Below are 15,774 nucleotides of genomic sequence, written 5' to 3' on the forward strand. Positions count from 1 at the left end.
TGTGTGTGAAGGCATCGAAGGTCTGGCCTGGACTCAGATTTTCCACTGAGATCACCAAGTTAGGGAGAGAAGGAGAGCAAAGAAGGGAGAGGAGGAGGGACTAGGAAGAGAGAGGGGGGACACATCTGGTTATGATCTGTATTTATTAGCAGGCTCTCATTGTAAATCTGTAGGATTTTTGGCAGATGTGGTGCTCAGCATGAAGCGTGATGCATGCATTTCACAATACGTGCCTTCATCAGGAATACATTATTCCATAGTAAAACTCAGAGGAATGCACAAACAGAGCTCTGCTTTAAGCTTTGTTTTTGTGAGTTACACAACCCCCTGGAATTTATGAATCTGACAAGTTGGACTGAAATCTGTTTCATTCACTAGAAGCAAAAGATTAAGCTATACATGTGAAGAAACAGGAGGAGAGGCTCGGGGTGCTTCCAGAGAAGACCAATGTTCACAGGAAATCAGTAGGATTTCTTAGTAAGCTAGAAGGAAGGCAGCCAACGCACCTCCAGCCAGAAGATGCTAACATCTTGCAACATTTAAATCATTACGACAGCCAACTTTGGTGGTTGCACCTCCCTGTGAATGGCAGAGAAATGGGTTTGTTTTGAGAGAGAGTAAAACTCAAAGGTTGCTATGGACGAGTGAGCATCGATGAGATGTAACTGGGATGGGGAGTAAGAAAAAAAACTGAAGTTGAAAAAAGACAAACAGAGCTTCTTTTTTTCCCCAAAGAAAAAAAATCCCATAAAACTCAGCACAGATGGAAGAAATTAATGGTAATGCGTCTCTTACATAATGACACATCATGTTTGCCTGAATTTCAAGTTAAAACACAAAACTGGGAACAAAGTGGTCCGAATCCAGCTGTTTTTTAGCTGGACGCAAAGTAGAGAATTGAATTTAAAAGCTAGATAAAAATGTGGTGGTGCTTTTTATGCCGCCTTTAAACACTTCAGAAATGGCAGGACCCCAGTGAGGAAATGAGGAAACGAGAAGAAACTGTGCTTTAATCAAACTTCCAAGCTGTGCCAAAGAAAGCAGATAAAGGAGACATGGGCCACAGCTGCAAAGCTGTATTTGTTTTCCTGACAAATAAATACTTTGATGATAGACAGTCATTATATCAGCTCTGCTGGTTAACTAACATACATCAGTGCATGGCAAACTGCTTAATAGTCACCTACTGCCATCTAGTGAAACTGAAGTCTAATACAGACACCTTTTGTTTTTCTGAGAAAGAAAAAAAACTTAACAGAGATAAGGAGTAACGAAGGGAATTTAATCTGAAATTCACAAACCTTTCAAACCACAGAGAGAATACAAAAGGTGAAAAAAACAAAACAACAAAAAGAAAATGGGCTTTTTAACTTTTACAAACTCACACTTATTTGTCATCCAGCATATTTACAGAGAACATTTTTTCCACCTCTGCAACTTTTACCTCTTTTTCCCAAAATATATCTTCATCCACTTCAGACATACAGCACATGCCCCCCCCCCCACCCCACCCCAATCATCTCAGTGACAAAATATTCTCTGAACTCCTTTTATCCGTCTCCCCTGATCCATGTGAAGCAGAGCTGGTGTTTGTGTAGACCAGATATAATGCTTAAATGCTCTGGCAGCACCTGAGGTGACATTTCACATGGCACATTCTTAGCTGACTCTTAACATTAGCCAAGAAAGCACTGACAATCCACACAGGACCCGACTCTGCTGCAGCTCTGTTCAGTATTTACTCTAGCTTTTACTGCAAACATTTACTAAACAAATGAGCCTTGCCTTCTGAAAATTACACCCCTCGTATGACAAACTGCAATCTCAAATAATCACATTTGCCCTTTCGGTCTCTGGCATTCCTTTTGACTCCTTCTTATTAGACAACCAATATATATATTAGACATTGTGGTTACTCATGACTTAGGAAAGAGAGGAGAAGCTTCTGTGTGATTACAATTGCAAAAAAAGGCCAATTTAAACCCAAACCGCGCTGCTTATTTTGAAACTGAACCAAGCCGTTTTGGGTCTGACACTGACCAAGGTTTTTAAAAAAAATCATGAAACTAAGTTAACAAATACAAAGGGCCAACATGTGAGTCAAATTTCCTGGCTTAAAGTCTTGTGGCTCAGGCCCAGAAGAGGGATGTATGCCCCTGTGCTCTCAAATGTGCAACGTAGCAACAAATCTCTGCTGAACCCTTTATATCTATGCTTTGTCATCCAACTTAACTGTCAGCTTAGCTGCAGGGGGGATTGTGATGTTTAGGAGACAGCGTTGAATCTTATCATCATCAGAGCTGCAGTCTGCCCCGGTCAGTTAATCACAGTAACCTCATCATTTTCACAAGTGTGGTGATCGAGAGCTGGGTCTAACAACTGTCACAACCAACTGTAGCACGACACTAAAAATCAGGATCAATAATCAGAAGTTCAGACAAATATTTATCTCTGTAACTATTAGGGAGGTCTGGAAAAAGTAAGTTCCAACTAACATCTCATTGCATTCACGCATGAGAAACTGATGTACAGAAGAAAAAACAAAACAAAACAACCAAAGCCAGATGGGAAAAGAGGGAAGAATTTGTTTGTGCTGGTTGGAACAATCTCGAACTAATGGATGAAGAACAGGAGCCGAATCTCCTCGCCTCACTTTCTACAACAACCAATCGGCATCTTTCCCGTATTGCTTGGTTTAGTTGGTCCATTGAAAGTTTCTTAGATAATGTCAGTTTTCCTTCATGCCTGCTTCAGCTCATGTTTGAGTGGCTTTTCAGGTGCCTCCTCAGGTGGTTCAGACAGGTGTAAGTCTTGGGGCAGATCTGGCAGTGATACGGTCGCACCCCCGAGTGGTTCAGCATGTGCTGCTTCAACACGCTTCCGTCTGAGAAGGCCTTCCCACACTGGGAGCACACGTACGGCCGCTCCCCCGTGTGCACGCGCATGTGAACTGTGACTTTGTGCGCCATTGTGAAACCTTTGCCACAGACCGTGCACTTGAACGGCCTCTCTCCCGTGTGAGTGAGCCTGTGCGTGCGCATCGCCCCCATCTGGGAGAAAGCCTTCCCGCAGTCTGGGCAAACGTGCGGTTTCTCGCCCGTGTGAACCCTGGTGTGACTCCTCAGTCCTCCGGCCGTGGAGAAGCACTGCGAGCAGTGAGTGCACTGGTAGGGCCGCTCTCCCGTGTGAGTGCGCATGTGCTGCTTCAAATCATAGCGGTTTCTGAAGCCGCGGCCGCACACCAGGCAGCTCTCCGGTCTGTCGTCGTTGTGGCGGAGCTCGTGATTGGCCAGGCATTTTTCGGAGAGGAAACATTTGCCGCATTCCTGACACTGATATGGTTTCTCGTGGTCGACCCTCTGATGGTACTTGAGCTCGCTGATCCCAGGAAAGGTCTCGTTACAGTATCTACACCTGAAGCGATGGTTGGGGCTGTAGGGGAGCTGATGCTCACTCATCTGATGGTTCCTCAACAGATGAGCCATCTTGAAGGTCTTCCCACAATGAGAGCATTCATATTTCGTCAGCAACTGGACACACTGGTGTCTGACGCGCTCGTGCATGGACCTGAACTGGCACCCACACTTGGTGCAAATGTGGGCGGCGTTTTTACACTTCCTCTTCCTGTGCCCTGACAGGTGAGCCTCGGTGCGGAAGGCTTTTCCACACTGAGAGCATTTGTAAGGCTTCACAGCTGTGTGGAATCTCTGGTGTTCAAGAAACTCAAAGCGATATTTGAAGCTCCTGCCACACAGCGGACAGTTATGGGTGACTCTTCCTCGCTGGTAGACTGCTTTGACGGACCTCTTCCTGGAGGAAAGAGACACTGATGTCCGATGACTCGAGCCACTTTTCCTGTGTTTATCTCCACTCATTAACTTGAGGGTGTCCATTTCACCAACCTCTTCATGCCTTTGTTGGTGTTTGTCCAGACTCTTTGAGGAGATGAAGCTCTTTCCACATTGCTTACACTGATAAGGCTTCTCATGATCAACTTGCTGATGGTACTTCAGATCACCTATTCCTGAAAAACCAATCCCGCAGTGGCTACACTTGAAAAGGCGGCTTTGAACATGAGTTAGCAGATGTTCCTTCAGGCTGCTGGACTTTGGAAAACTCTTTCCACACTGCCCGCAGTCGTAGTTACGTCCTCGTTTCGGGCAGTGATGTCTGAATTTCTCCAGTGACGTTGGAAAACTGTTCCCGCATTTGATGCAAAGATATGCCGCATTTTTGCATTTCCGCAGCCTGTGTCCAGCAAGCAGAGTGGCTGTTCGGAAAGCCCTCCCGCACTCAGAGCAGTTGTAGGGCTGCAGCCCGCTGTGGACTCTCTGATGTTCAATGAGGACAGAGTGATGCTTGAAGCACTTGTCACACTCGGGGCATTTATGGATTCCTGACTGCTGTCTCCTGCGTGGAGACGAAGTAACATCGGCCCTTTTTGGAGATTCGGGAAAGTCAGCTGAGGTGGAAGGGTTTGTGGACAGCTCTTCGTCAAACATGACAATCTGAGGGACGTCATTATTTTCATCATCACAAGCACTCGGGTGGGAAGCGATGGCTACTTCCAGAGATGGAGGGAGAGACAGCGAGGGGATCAGAAGATCATCTGACTGAAATGGAGCTGCATGAAAAGAAACAGGAAACAAATATTAATATAGTCCCACATCTTGAACTAAAAGAAGATGCACTGACTAGTATATGCATACCAATGCTGCTCTTTGCTAATTTCCCGTGGCACTGTTTACTCTGGAGAAGAAATTTAAGGTCCTCTCCGTTGGACACGCACTGCATATACTCCTCTAGGACTGAAGGGGCAGCACTAATCCAGGATGCAGTCTGTGAGACACAGGCACAAAAAAAGCACATTTAAAAGCGCTCCTTTATTTTATCATCTTGAAAAGATCCTCTCTGTACCTGTTTGAAATCTGGTATTGGCAGCAGCTCCTCGAGTCTTGTGAAAAACTCACAAACTAGGGTCTCGAGCGCCGTATCAAAGTCAGGGCCGTACTCCACAGGAAACACATTCTGCCACATGGGAAAAAAAGAAAAAGAAAAAAAAGATCTGTACTGTCAACATACAACCTCGTCCTTTTACACATGTTATTATAATCACATTTTTAAATGTGATTCAAACATTGTCAGTCCCAACTTTACCTTGAGAAAGTGTTCTCTGCCATCCGTGTCTTCAATGAGGCCTTGCACCAACTTCATAAAGTTTGCCTCTGGTGCTTCAATTACAGGATCATTGGTCTAGATAACCACAGGACAGGTCATAGGTCAACAGCTAATAATTATTTTCATTATTACTGTTGAATTACTTCTTTAAAAAAATCAATTTGTTTGAACAATCCTGAAAACAGTTATGTTTTCATCATTTTTTGATTTTTACAAATTAGCCATTTATATATTCCAAATTAAAATACGCTAACAGGCTCACCCACCTCCTCGATGCAGGAAGATTGGATTCGGTTAAGGTGGCTCTGAACCGCCTTGAGATCTTCAGGGTGTTCAGAACGCAGCAGTTCAAGAGTTGTCTAGAAGAAGCGTAGTTTATAATATTAACACGTGCCTCGCGTCCTCGTCTCATTTGAATAGCTCCTTTTACACACGTCATGCGATCCAGACATTTCACTTACCCTTGCTCTCAGACCCAGTGAGAGCAGCCTCCCTTCCCTCTTACTCATCAGTTCAGGAACTGCATCTGTTACCATGGACACAAACTCCTCCAGTTTCCCATAGTGCTTTATGTTCCGCTGGCGCACCACTTCCCACATCACAGCAGACATAAGGCGGAGTGGTGGGACCAGGAGAGCCAGCGAGGACAGGGGAACACTGAATTCTTTGGAGAGAAAACAGACTGGGTCAAACAGGCTGTCAGTCAGGTTAATTAAGAACCTGGTACACCTCTGTGGACCCGAGTTTACATGAGAATATTTAATTTTGAGGCAGAACAGAGATCCCCTTCGTCGTTTCAAAGGCTAGATTAAATGTTATTAATGTAAACAGTTGACCGTGTCTTAAATATGTCAATAGGAAGAAGGTAAATGAGTGGGAGATATTATTTTTTGTACAATAAAACCACTTAAGTCAGCACCGTCTGTTCACCATCGCTACTGTCCATCCACGAGCTGCAGAAATACAGTACTACAGTCCGTCCTTAGCCTAAAGCACCAGGTTTGTGTGCATAAATAGGATAAAATTCAGTTGTTTTACACTAAATTAACCACAAAGACAAAGAGACGATGTGAGTTTATTACGGAGGCATGAGCAGGTTAGATGGGTAAACAGCTAGTGGTAGCTTAACGCTAGTTACTTTATTTAAAAGGAATCGCGTTATAAATGCCTGTTAATAGACCGATTTTTTTAACCGCATTTGATATACTGAAGCAAGCCTTTTCATGCAAATAAAATGTTTGGAAACGCGGACAATCCCCACTGTTTCTTCCATATCTAGAGCATCAGCTAACTTGCTGGCTACAGGGCAAAACCCGGCTTAACGGGGAGCAAAACAATTCTTGTTCCAGAGATTAGTCGAGGCCTCCTCAGCTCCCAGTAATCCTTCTCTTTGGCTAGTCGGCTAACCACATAACAAGCGAAAATACAACATGTTGTTGCTCTCCACGAGGTAACACTTACCCATATCATTCATTGTGGAATTCATTAGCAACGATGGAAGGAAAACGCAACATGAACAGCTAATTCGTTCATAATATCGGCTAGTGTAGTAGCTAACCGAATATACGGCTTCAGGCGCCAACTTCTTCCTGAAGCACGCTGTTCATATCGCGAGGAGCGTTGGGCCAGTAGGTTCATCAGGGAGGTTCGTTTTGTTTTACGGGGCAGCCCGTACACAACGAGTCCCATTTACTTTTGTAAACGCACCACGCCTCCGAAAAATCTAAATAATAAAGGGTAGCGTAAAGACCTGGCTCAACTGTATTATATTACACAGTTCGTACACTGTTGTTATGCTCATATTTTAAGTTCGGAACAGACGTTACAACGTAAAGTGTAAAAAAAAAGAATCAACAACTAAAAAAATAAAAAATACAGTAAACAAAGTAATTAAAAAACTACTGCCATTTCAGCTTTGGAATAAGAGTTAGAAACTTTTTACTTTCAACTAAACGTAATTTTTCATTTGTTTCGACGGTGTGACTTTATTATTTTAAACACAGAAACACATTAAACAAACCCACAGCAGGATGTTTAACCTCCTAAGACCCAAACTCTTTCATTACATGCATTTTTAATTTCTCTTTGTTTTTACATTCATCAGCCCAAATGGCAAAGAATTACCAGTTTGTTTGTTTTACCTTATTTTTGTTTCAGAGGAAAATAAGATCCACATATGAAGATGTTCTTTTTAAATTTAAATAGAACAGTGACAGTATAAGGTCCTCATAAGTGAATATCAGGCTGTTGTAGAGCAACAAATAGGACAAATAGGTGGCAATTATCTAGTTTATTCTGTGTTTACAATATTGAACAGTGTCACTAGTAAATAATACTACTCCAGTCAGTGTTACCTCATAGAAGGAAAAATAATAATAATAATAATAATACAGGCACTAATAAACGCAGAAGGACACAGTTTTCTTGGATGATTTCAAAATCACATTTTAGGATATCAGAAAACAAATAAAACAAAAACAACACAACAAACAAAACATCTATGTCAGGACCAGAAGCTGCACTTGAGAGTGACATTTTAAATGGAGGATAAGGAAGGAGTCTCTAAAAGAAAAGAAGAAAACAAAGTCCAAATCCTATGATGCAGTGCATGAAGTCAGCAACAGTGTGTACAGTGTCACTGCACAAAGACCTCATCAATGGCAAAAGACCTCATCAATAGCAAAACACCATTTGATAGTCAGTAGAATCAGAGGGTCTGAGACTGGACTACACTGTGAGATTTTAAGTGTCTTTTCAGGTGACTGAGGCACGTGTACGTTTTTGCACACAGCTGACAGGCGTAGGGCCGGACTCCTGCATGGTTCATTGTGTGTTTTTTCAGTTCGCTACCACGTGAAAAGCCTTTCCCGCATTCAGAGCACTCGTAGGGGCGTTCCCCAGTGTGAACACGCATGTGGAGCGTCACTTTGCTCGCCCTGGTGAATCCTCTCCCGCACACCGAGCACTTGTATGGCTTTTCCCCCGTGTGGGTGCGCCTGTGTATCTGCAGCTCTCCGGCAGAAATGAAAGCCTTGCCACAGTCGGAGCACAGGTACGGTTTCTCTCCTGTGTGAATCCTTACGTGTACGTTCAAGTTTCCTGACACGGAGAAACGCTTCTCGCAGTAGGTGCACTGAAAGGGCCTCTCGCCTGTATGACTGCGCATGTGAAGGTTCAGATCATGCTTGCTCTTGAAGGCTTTGCCGCAGCGTGTGCAAATCTGTGTCCTCTGCTGTGTGTGGCGCAGCTGGTGAGCAGTCAAACACGCAGCCGAGCTGAAAAACTTCCCGCACTGCTGGCACTGATTGGACAGCTGAGGAGGATGGATCTTTTGATGTGATCTTAGCTCGCTTATACCCGGGTATACCTCCCCGCACTGTCTGCATGTGAAAATGCGGTTCTGGTTGTGAGTCAGCTTGTGCTTAGCCAGCAGGTACATTTTCTTAAAACTTTTCCCACAGTAAGGACAGTCAAATTTGTGGATGCTATGAACACACTGGTGTCTACATTTTTCCTGCATAGACTGAAAGCTTTTCCCGCATTTGATGCAAATGTACGCTGCTTTTCTGCACTGTGTCCGCCTGTGACTTGATAGATCAGAGCTCCGCCGAAAAGCTTTCCCACACTGAGAGCACTTGTAAGGGTTTTCTCCGGTGTGCAGCCGCTGATGCTCCAGGAGTTCATACTTGTAAATGAAGCACTTCCCACACTGAGTGCATTTCTGTGCAACTCTCTGTCTGAGAGGGCCGATCACAGAGCTGGATACCACATGACTCTCAGCAGATGAAGAGGGAGCTTGGAGAGTCGTTGTAGCTTGGTCACCGCACTCCTCCACAACATGTGTGTCAGGAATGCTGTCGGTGTCTTTTCCTCCCGCCTCTTGTTCTGCGCTGTGAGACTCTTCCTCATGTGGCCATCTTGTATCCCACATGTCACCATCTCTGGGCTCTTGAAAGGCAGCTGCTTCAGACACTCTTTGGTTTTCGAAAGTTGGTGCATTTGAGCTTAGCAATTGATCAGCATCTTTGGCGCTGTTGTCTATCAGGGAGACGGGGAGCGACAACGAGGAGAAAAGCCGCTGCTCTGAGGGAGATGGCACTGTTTGAAAGAGGAATTAGGAATTCAAAAAGAAAAGGGTCAATAAAAATAACTGCATCCAATACCAATGCATTTTTATCTTTTTCAATTAAATGAAGGTATTTGGCTATAGAAATCCAAAACACAGCTCCCAATGTCAATCACAGGACCTACAACAGAAATACTGCATCTGACAAATACATAACTCTGATTAAGTGCACATATACACTTAAATTTTATTTATAGAGCCTCAGTTCAGCAACAGCAGTCATTTCAAGGCATCTTATACTGTATGTAGCACACATTATGAACCTATTACAGACTGTCAGGTAAAGAGCCTACAGAGTGAAGAGAATCCTAATGATCAGATCACTCTCTGTGTGCAAACACTTGGAGATGCTGAGGAGGAAGAACCCTTTTAAACAGGAAAGACCCCCGGCTTAAGCATCATTAGTCTGACTATGGTTGCGGGGGCATGTGAATGAGAAAAGAAAGGCAGACAGACTCACCACTCGAATCTATCTTGGCCATTTCACTATTGCGAGGCCTGGTTCTGAGCAATACTTTGATGTCATCAGCTTCAGTTACACAGTGCATGTACTCCTCTACCTCAGCTGGTGTATCACTGATCCACAAAGCAGCCTTTATCAGATAAATAATATGATTTTAATGCACAGGCCTTAGACTGCTAATCTGTGAAAACGCCCTAAAAATAGTCATTTCTTACAGGTAAAGACTGTGGACCTCTACCTGTTTAAAGTCTGGTACTGGCAGCAGCTCTTCCAGTTTGGAGAAGAAGTCACAGAGAAGCTTTTCCAGTGCTGTGTCAAAGTCGGGCCCATACGCCACAGGAAACACATTCTATCAGGCGAAAAGTTATTATTAAACACCCTCACCTATTTATATTTAGACTAACTGTAAGACAAAAGCAGAGACACACTTTGAGGAAGTGTTCTCTCCCTTCTGAGTCGTCCAGGAGTCTCTGAACAAATGTGACAATGTTGGCTTCAAGAGGGTTACCTTCTGGATAGACCTGCAGAGTTAAATAAACAGTTAAAGTCAAGCAGAGCTTCTGAATCAGCCAATAACCAACATCCAGGAACGTTAAGCACTACACACCTGTCGTGAGCGAGTTTGCAGCAGGCAACCCAAGTGTGTTTTAATGCCTCCGAGATCCTCAGAGTTTAACATTTGCAATATCATCTGGAAGAGACATTAAGGACAGACAAACAGTGAAAGATCAAATGTAAACAGTGAAATCTACCTGCTGCCTCTTTCTGTTCTACTTACAGAAAGACTTGCCTTTAACTACCTCTTGTTACGAACTTGCATGTTCATGTGTTTGTTTTGTGCAGGTGATGTATCTTTTTATGTTAATTCAGCTGTGCCAGAGCCCTGCTCCGATTGGTGTGTGGATACACCGCCCCGACGTGACTGGTTCCAGCTGGAGGACCCGCCCATTAAAAGGAGCCTGGAGTGCTATGGCGGGAGAGGTCCTCACGTTTCTCCTCATGACCCAGCAGTGTACCTGTGGCAGCTGCTGGCTGCAGTGCGGCTTAAAAGTTGTGGAAGTGGAGTGGGTAGGGATGAGCTGCCGTTTCTTTTGATCACCCGTTTTCTCCTGTTTTGAATTAGTTAAGGAGCTCAGACTCTGTCTTTATTTTTGGACTTTGTTTTAGGAAGGTCAGGGGTGCAGGATTTGTGTAGATTTGTTTTTGTTTATTATTTTGGCCTTGGCTCACCCTGAAGTGTTGACACTCCCGTTTTGTTGTTCCTTTTTTTCCACTTTGTAAATAAATCACATTATAACGAACGGATTTGTTTCCTCTGGCTGCTTGGGTCTTGGTCTTGAGCGAGTGCCTCACTCATGTTACTGCCTGGCCCTAGACGGGTCGTAACACCTCTGTATCTACAAATGTGACACTAAAGATTTAAGAAAAAGTATTATGTATATTTGTTACTCATATCATCTTCAAGACAAAGTAAAGTCTTGGAGTTTGTGATCAATGCAATGCTTTTATTTTGTTGTTAGATTAACAACTGCATGAGCCAACATGATCCTTGCAAGTTTGTAAAATGAGAAATTCCACAGTCAGACAAATATGCAAATACCTAAGAAATTTTAACATGATAGAAATGTGACTAATACATGTGGAGAATGAATCCACAGTATGTTTCCTTACCTTTGCCCTCAACCCCACAGTGAGCAGTGTCACCTGATGGCTTGTTAAGATGTCGGGAATGGCTTCAGATACCAAGGACACAAATTCCTCCACTTTCCCATATTGCTTGACGATTTTCAGATGAACCACCTTCCACATCACAGCCGACATCACCCGCAGTGGTGGAACCAAGAGCCTCAGCGATGATGGAGGCAAGGGCCCCTCTGTACGTGCTAGAACAGTACATTGATCCTTTCAATGAATCTGTAGAGACTCCTACAGCATCAATATTCTTCACACTTTGAACAGTTGGAATGAGAAAACTATTTATAAAAACACAGGTGTCGGTACATAAAAACTCAGTTTTCTTTAGGTTGTTTGTTCTTCTTAAAAGAAGAAAATATGGTGTCAGGTAGAAGTCAATGAAGCCACACGTGACAAAGATTTTAATAGGCTTCCATTAGTTGTGGGGCGAAAAAAAATGAAAACACCAAAGTATCACAATATTTTTGCGTGCCAGTACATACGCTGAGAGTACTATGAACATGTGAGCTAATCTTATGCACCACTATCTTGAGATATTAGCTGAGCAAACTTACATGAAATCGGCTCAACCATTAAAAAAAACATCCAATATTGGACACGTCTAGCTTAAGAAAGCTACCTCCTAATTTAGAGCAAGCTCAGTCACAAATGTGCAAATAGGATACCATCCTCCATCTCTGCCTGCCTGCTGATTATACTGAATTTTTTCACATTCTGCAAATAATTGCAACTCATGGTGACTAAATGCTTGTTCAGAGCTTTAAGGTGTGGCACACTCATGACAGCATTTGATCGCAAGGCGATTGCACAGTTCTGATAGGTTGCGTCCAATCTGCAAACAGTTGCAGTCTGATTTGGACTGACAGCAATCACTCAGAGAGATTATTGAAGGTTTCTAAATAATAAGTGTCAGATTGCCAACATGCTGCTATTAGTCATAATGAGCCTTTGTCAGTGAGCACAACTCAAGGGAACCCGAGTCCACTGGCTGTCCGCTGATTGTATTCTGGTTATATTCCTACAGAGCAGGACGGTTGCTGATCGCAAAGGAAACACTTAAATGTAAATTTCCGTCTATACAGTAAGCAACAGCTGTGATTTCCCCACAATTTATCACAGTTAATAGCTGTATTATCAGAAACTTAATTGCATGGAATTGTTTCAGGTTTTAGTGACAGTATTGGTACACTTGACAATCTTATTGTCATAAAAAAAAAATGAAGTGAAATAATTTTTTCTCATTGGACAAAACAAATAATGACAAAGTTTAACTTTAAGAACATAACTGGCAGTTGAAAAAAGATGATAAGTGACAATATATGTCATTGCAATACCCAGCATATTGCAAAAATCACAATAATATTGTTTTGTAAATTAAGTATCGGTAATACTGTATTGTGGGGTGTCCGGTAAGTCCCACCTCGAGCTTCTAGCTTGTGTTATCTTAGTGATGTGTGATATGAATGCGTGCTTAGGATTGGTCCACCCTTTAATTTCTTATCTGTGTATGACACTACTACCTTTCTGTGTAATTAGGATCTCTCTTATGTGTTATCTTTCATGTGAACAAAATAAGACTGAAGGGGCACTGCCGAGCAAAAACAAACCAAAAAACTTTCATCGTCTGTGATTTATCGGCAGGAAATTTACTGAATATTTTTCAAAGTGCAGTATAACTTCTTCGACTTTTTTTTTCACAAGCTGTCGAAAATGAGTCAAAGAGAGGAAGTTTAGCGGAAAAGCTAACGACATCAAGACAAACAAAGACAACCGATAAAGAAAATTAACTTTTACCCATGTTGTTATCCTGAAGAGCTACAGCTGTTCAGCTGACACTGAGGAAGGCTCCCTCATAAAATAATCTTCCCGCTGGGGTAACGCTGACAACAAGCACTCGCTTCAACACACCTCACCGTTTCCAGTAGGCGGACAAACACAGCAGAGTAACTTCCGGACTCTTCTTCGTGGTGCATATGTTGGGTTGACAGCTCTACCGCCCTCTACTGTCTGCTGCAAACAGCTCAATAACAGCAATTACACGCAGTCAGAGACGTTTCTGCCAGTTTATTCAAGCTGTAAATGAGTAATATTAAAACCCTCTCTGTTATACGTCTTTAGTGGTAGTTTATAGCCTAAATGACAGTAGTATGAAAATGATTAATATCATAACATTTGGATGAACAAAAAAAAATTATAAAGAGGAGGACGAGAAGATAAGCAGAAGCGATCAGAAGGCCATAGTAAATCACCAAACCTTTATCACATGTTCTCTAGTTTTTCATTAATACTGCATGTTGATGGGCCTTGTCTCCTTTCCAAACTAAATCTGCTCATCCTTCAGACTCATGTGTAGTTGCATGAACCCCCTGGTGGTGGCAGTGAAGGATATGAAACAGTCATGGCTCAGTAAGTATTTATCAGAGGCAGAGGATCCATGGGAGAAGTAATTAGATAGTGCCTCATCAGGCCATCTGGGCAGTATAAACCAACATGACTAAGTAAATACCCTGCAGCACATGTGGTGACTGACAGACGCAGTACCTAAAAAGGCTATTTCCGCTCTTTTCTGTTTTTGTTTTCTTTTGTTTGTTTGTGTTCTTTATGTGTCTCTCAGTCCTTTCAGTAAAGCCAGCCTTGGTTTTTACTTTGCTGTCACCCACAGCCACTCGGTCCAGGACTAAAAAGTTACAACAACATGCAAGCTAGCTATAACTTTGTATTCCAATATCAATAAAACTGGGTGATAAACTACTAAAATACACGTGTTGCAGTGTATTTTAGTGTATTTCATCAAGTAAGAAAATCTAACTCACTGTGAACAGATTTCAGGTAAGAGGATCTTTATCAAAAAACCTGACTGATTGAGTCCATAAATTTTATTTTGTTTAGTTTTTTAAGGTACCCAAAGTCTGTAGGATCATTAAAGAAGGCTTTAAAATCAACTTCACATATAGAACAATTAGATCTATTTTCTTTTAGAAAGAAAGAAAGTAATTTAAAAAGAAAATTACCCATATTTAAAGTATTTGAGGCTTAACATGAAAATACCAAAAGCAGTATATACAATTTTAATTCCAGAGAAGTTGGAACAGATATTTAAACTGTTTCATGAAAAATATTAGCTCAATTTCAATTTGAAGGCAGCAACAAGTTTTAAAAACGATGGGATGGGGGCAACAAAAAGGCTGGGAAAATAATTAGTATTACAAATACATCTGCAGTTGGCAGCATGTCAGTAACATGATTGGGTATAAAAAGAGCATCTCACATATAAAGATGGGCAGAAGTTCACCGGTCTGTAAAACACTGTGTTTACAAATGACACATGATACAAATCTGATTGTGTGTCATTTAAAATGAAATTTGCCAAAGTGGTCAGAAAAATCAGAGATTTTACTTCTTTTTGGTCCTCCAGACTAAAGAGGAGAGGGGCCATCCAGCTTATACTCAGTTTAAACGACTCCATCTCTGATGGTGTAGATGTGTTTAGGCAGCTTGCGCATCTGGAAATGCACCGTCAATGCTGAAAGGTGTATACAGGTTTTAGAGCAACCACGCAGACCACATCTTCTTCGTTGAAGGCTTTGCATATTTCAGCAAGACGATGCTAAACTGGATACTGCATCTATTACAACAGCATAGCTTTGTAGTAGAAGAGTCCGGTTCTTTACACAAATGAACAACATTTGGAGCATCATGAAACAAATGCTATGACAAAACTGAGGACAAGAGTGGGAAACGTTTCTCTCCCACAAGCCCAGCAGTTGCTCTCTTCAGGTCTCAGATCTTTACAGACTGTTGTTAAAAGAGTGGATGTTACACAGTACTAAACATGGTCCTGTCCAGACTTTTGTTGAGCCTTTCACTTCCAAATAACCTTTTTTTTTTTCTTAAAATGGTGCATTTTCTTATGTAAACATTCATATTTTCTGTGTTCTACTGTGAATAAAATATGGGCTTATAAGATTTGGAAATCAATGTATTCTGTTTTACTTACATTTTACTGCACTGTCCCATTTTGGAGGGGGGGGGGGGATTTGGATTGGATGTAGTTAACCACTGCAAAACTTTAGAAACTTCAGACTTTAGAAGGTTCATGCCAGGACAAAAGTGTCGACCACCTATTTAAGATCTTTTGAAGTGACATAACTTTTCCCATAACTTTAAAAAGCTTTAAGCTCATATTCTTCTCAATTTTTTGCTCACAGTGTATCAATTTTTCCAACATAATGTTTTATTTTTAATGTTTTTCTTTCAATTTTTATCGCTTTTTTCATTTTTCTTTTCTTTTTTTTTTGGCAGAGACAGGCTT

The 15,774-nt window shown here is 42.1% G+C and overlaps 2 protein-coding genes across 2 annotated transcripts; both read right to left on the reverse strand.

Moving 5' to 3' along the window:
- Positions 1-1,505: 1,505 nt before the first annotated feature.
- LOC106456313 (zinc finger protein 420-like) lies at positions 1,506-6,971 on the reverse strand. Its single transcript, XM_013912702.1, has 7 exons — positions 6,640-6,971; positions 5,640-5,842; positions 5,445-5,537; positions 5,158-5,253; positions 4,918-5,028; positions 4,710-4,839; positions 1,506-4,624 (listed from the first exon to the last, which is right to left on the reverse strand). The coding sequence occupies exons 1-7, from the start codon at positions 6,662-6,664 to the stop codon at positions 2,751-2,753; spliced, it is 2,532 nt and encodes an 843-aa protein (XP_013768156.1). The 5' UTR covers positions 6,665-6,971; the 3' UTR covers positions 1,506-2,750.
- Positions 6,972-7,453: 482 nt separating this feature from the next.
- Positions 7,454-13,425, reverse strand: LOC102208714 (zinc finger protein ZFMSA12A-like). The gene is made up of 7 exons (XM_013912703.1): positions 13,257-13,425; positions 11,439-11,650; positions 10,375-10,458; positions 10,196-10,288; positions 10,006-10,116; positions 9,765-9,897; positions 7,454-9,276 (listed from the first exon to the last, which is right to left on the reverse strand). The coding sequence occupies exons 1-7, from the start codon at positions 13,258-13,260 to the stop codon at positions 7,886-7,888; spliced, it is 2,028 nt and encodes a 675-aa protein (XP_013768157.1). The 5' UTR covers positions 13,261-13,425; the 3' UTR covers positions 7,454-7,885.
- Positions 13,426-15,774: the final 2,349 nt, after the last annotated feature.

Source organism: Pundamilia nyererei, unplaced genomic scaffold (assembly GCF_000239375.1).
Source record: "Pundamilia nyererei isolate P.nyererei 1_Seehausen unplaced genomic scaffold, PunNye1.0 scaffold00098, whole genome shotgun sequence".
In the NCBI taxonomy this organism is placed as follows: Eukaryota; Metazoa; Chordata; class Actinopteri; order Cichliformes; family Cichlidae; genus Pundamilia; species Pundamilia nyererei.

Coding starts and splice junctions, on each gene's coding strand:
- LOC106456313 (XM_013912702.1), bottom strand. CDS start 6,664: ATGAATTCCACAATGAATGATATGG. Junction 5,843..6,639: donor TTCCACAATGAATGATATGG/GTAAGTGTTACC, acceptor TTCTCTCCAAAG/AATTCAGTGTTCCCCTGTCC. Junction 5,254..5,444: donor AATCTTCCTGCATCGAGGAG/GTGGGTGAGCCT, acceptor GTGGTTATCTAG/ACCAATGATCCTGTAATTGA.
- LOC102208714 (XM_013912703.1), bottom strand. Junction 9,898..10,005: donor CAGTACCAGACTTTAAACAG/GTAGAGGTCCAC, acceptor TATCTGATAAAG/GCTGCTTTGTGGATCAGTGA. Junction 9,277..9,764: donor GGCCAAGATAGATTCGAGTG/GTGAGTCTGTCT, acceptor TCTTTCAAACAG/TGCCATCTCCCTCAGAGCAG.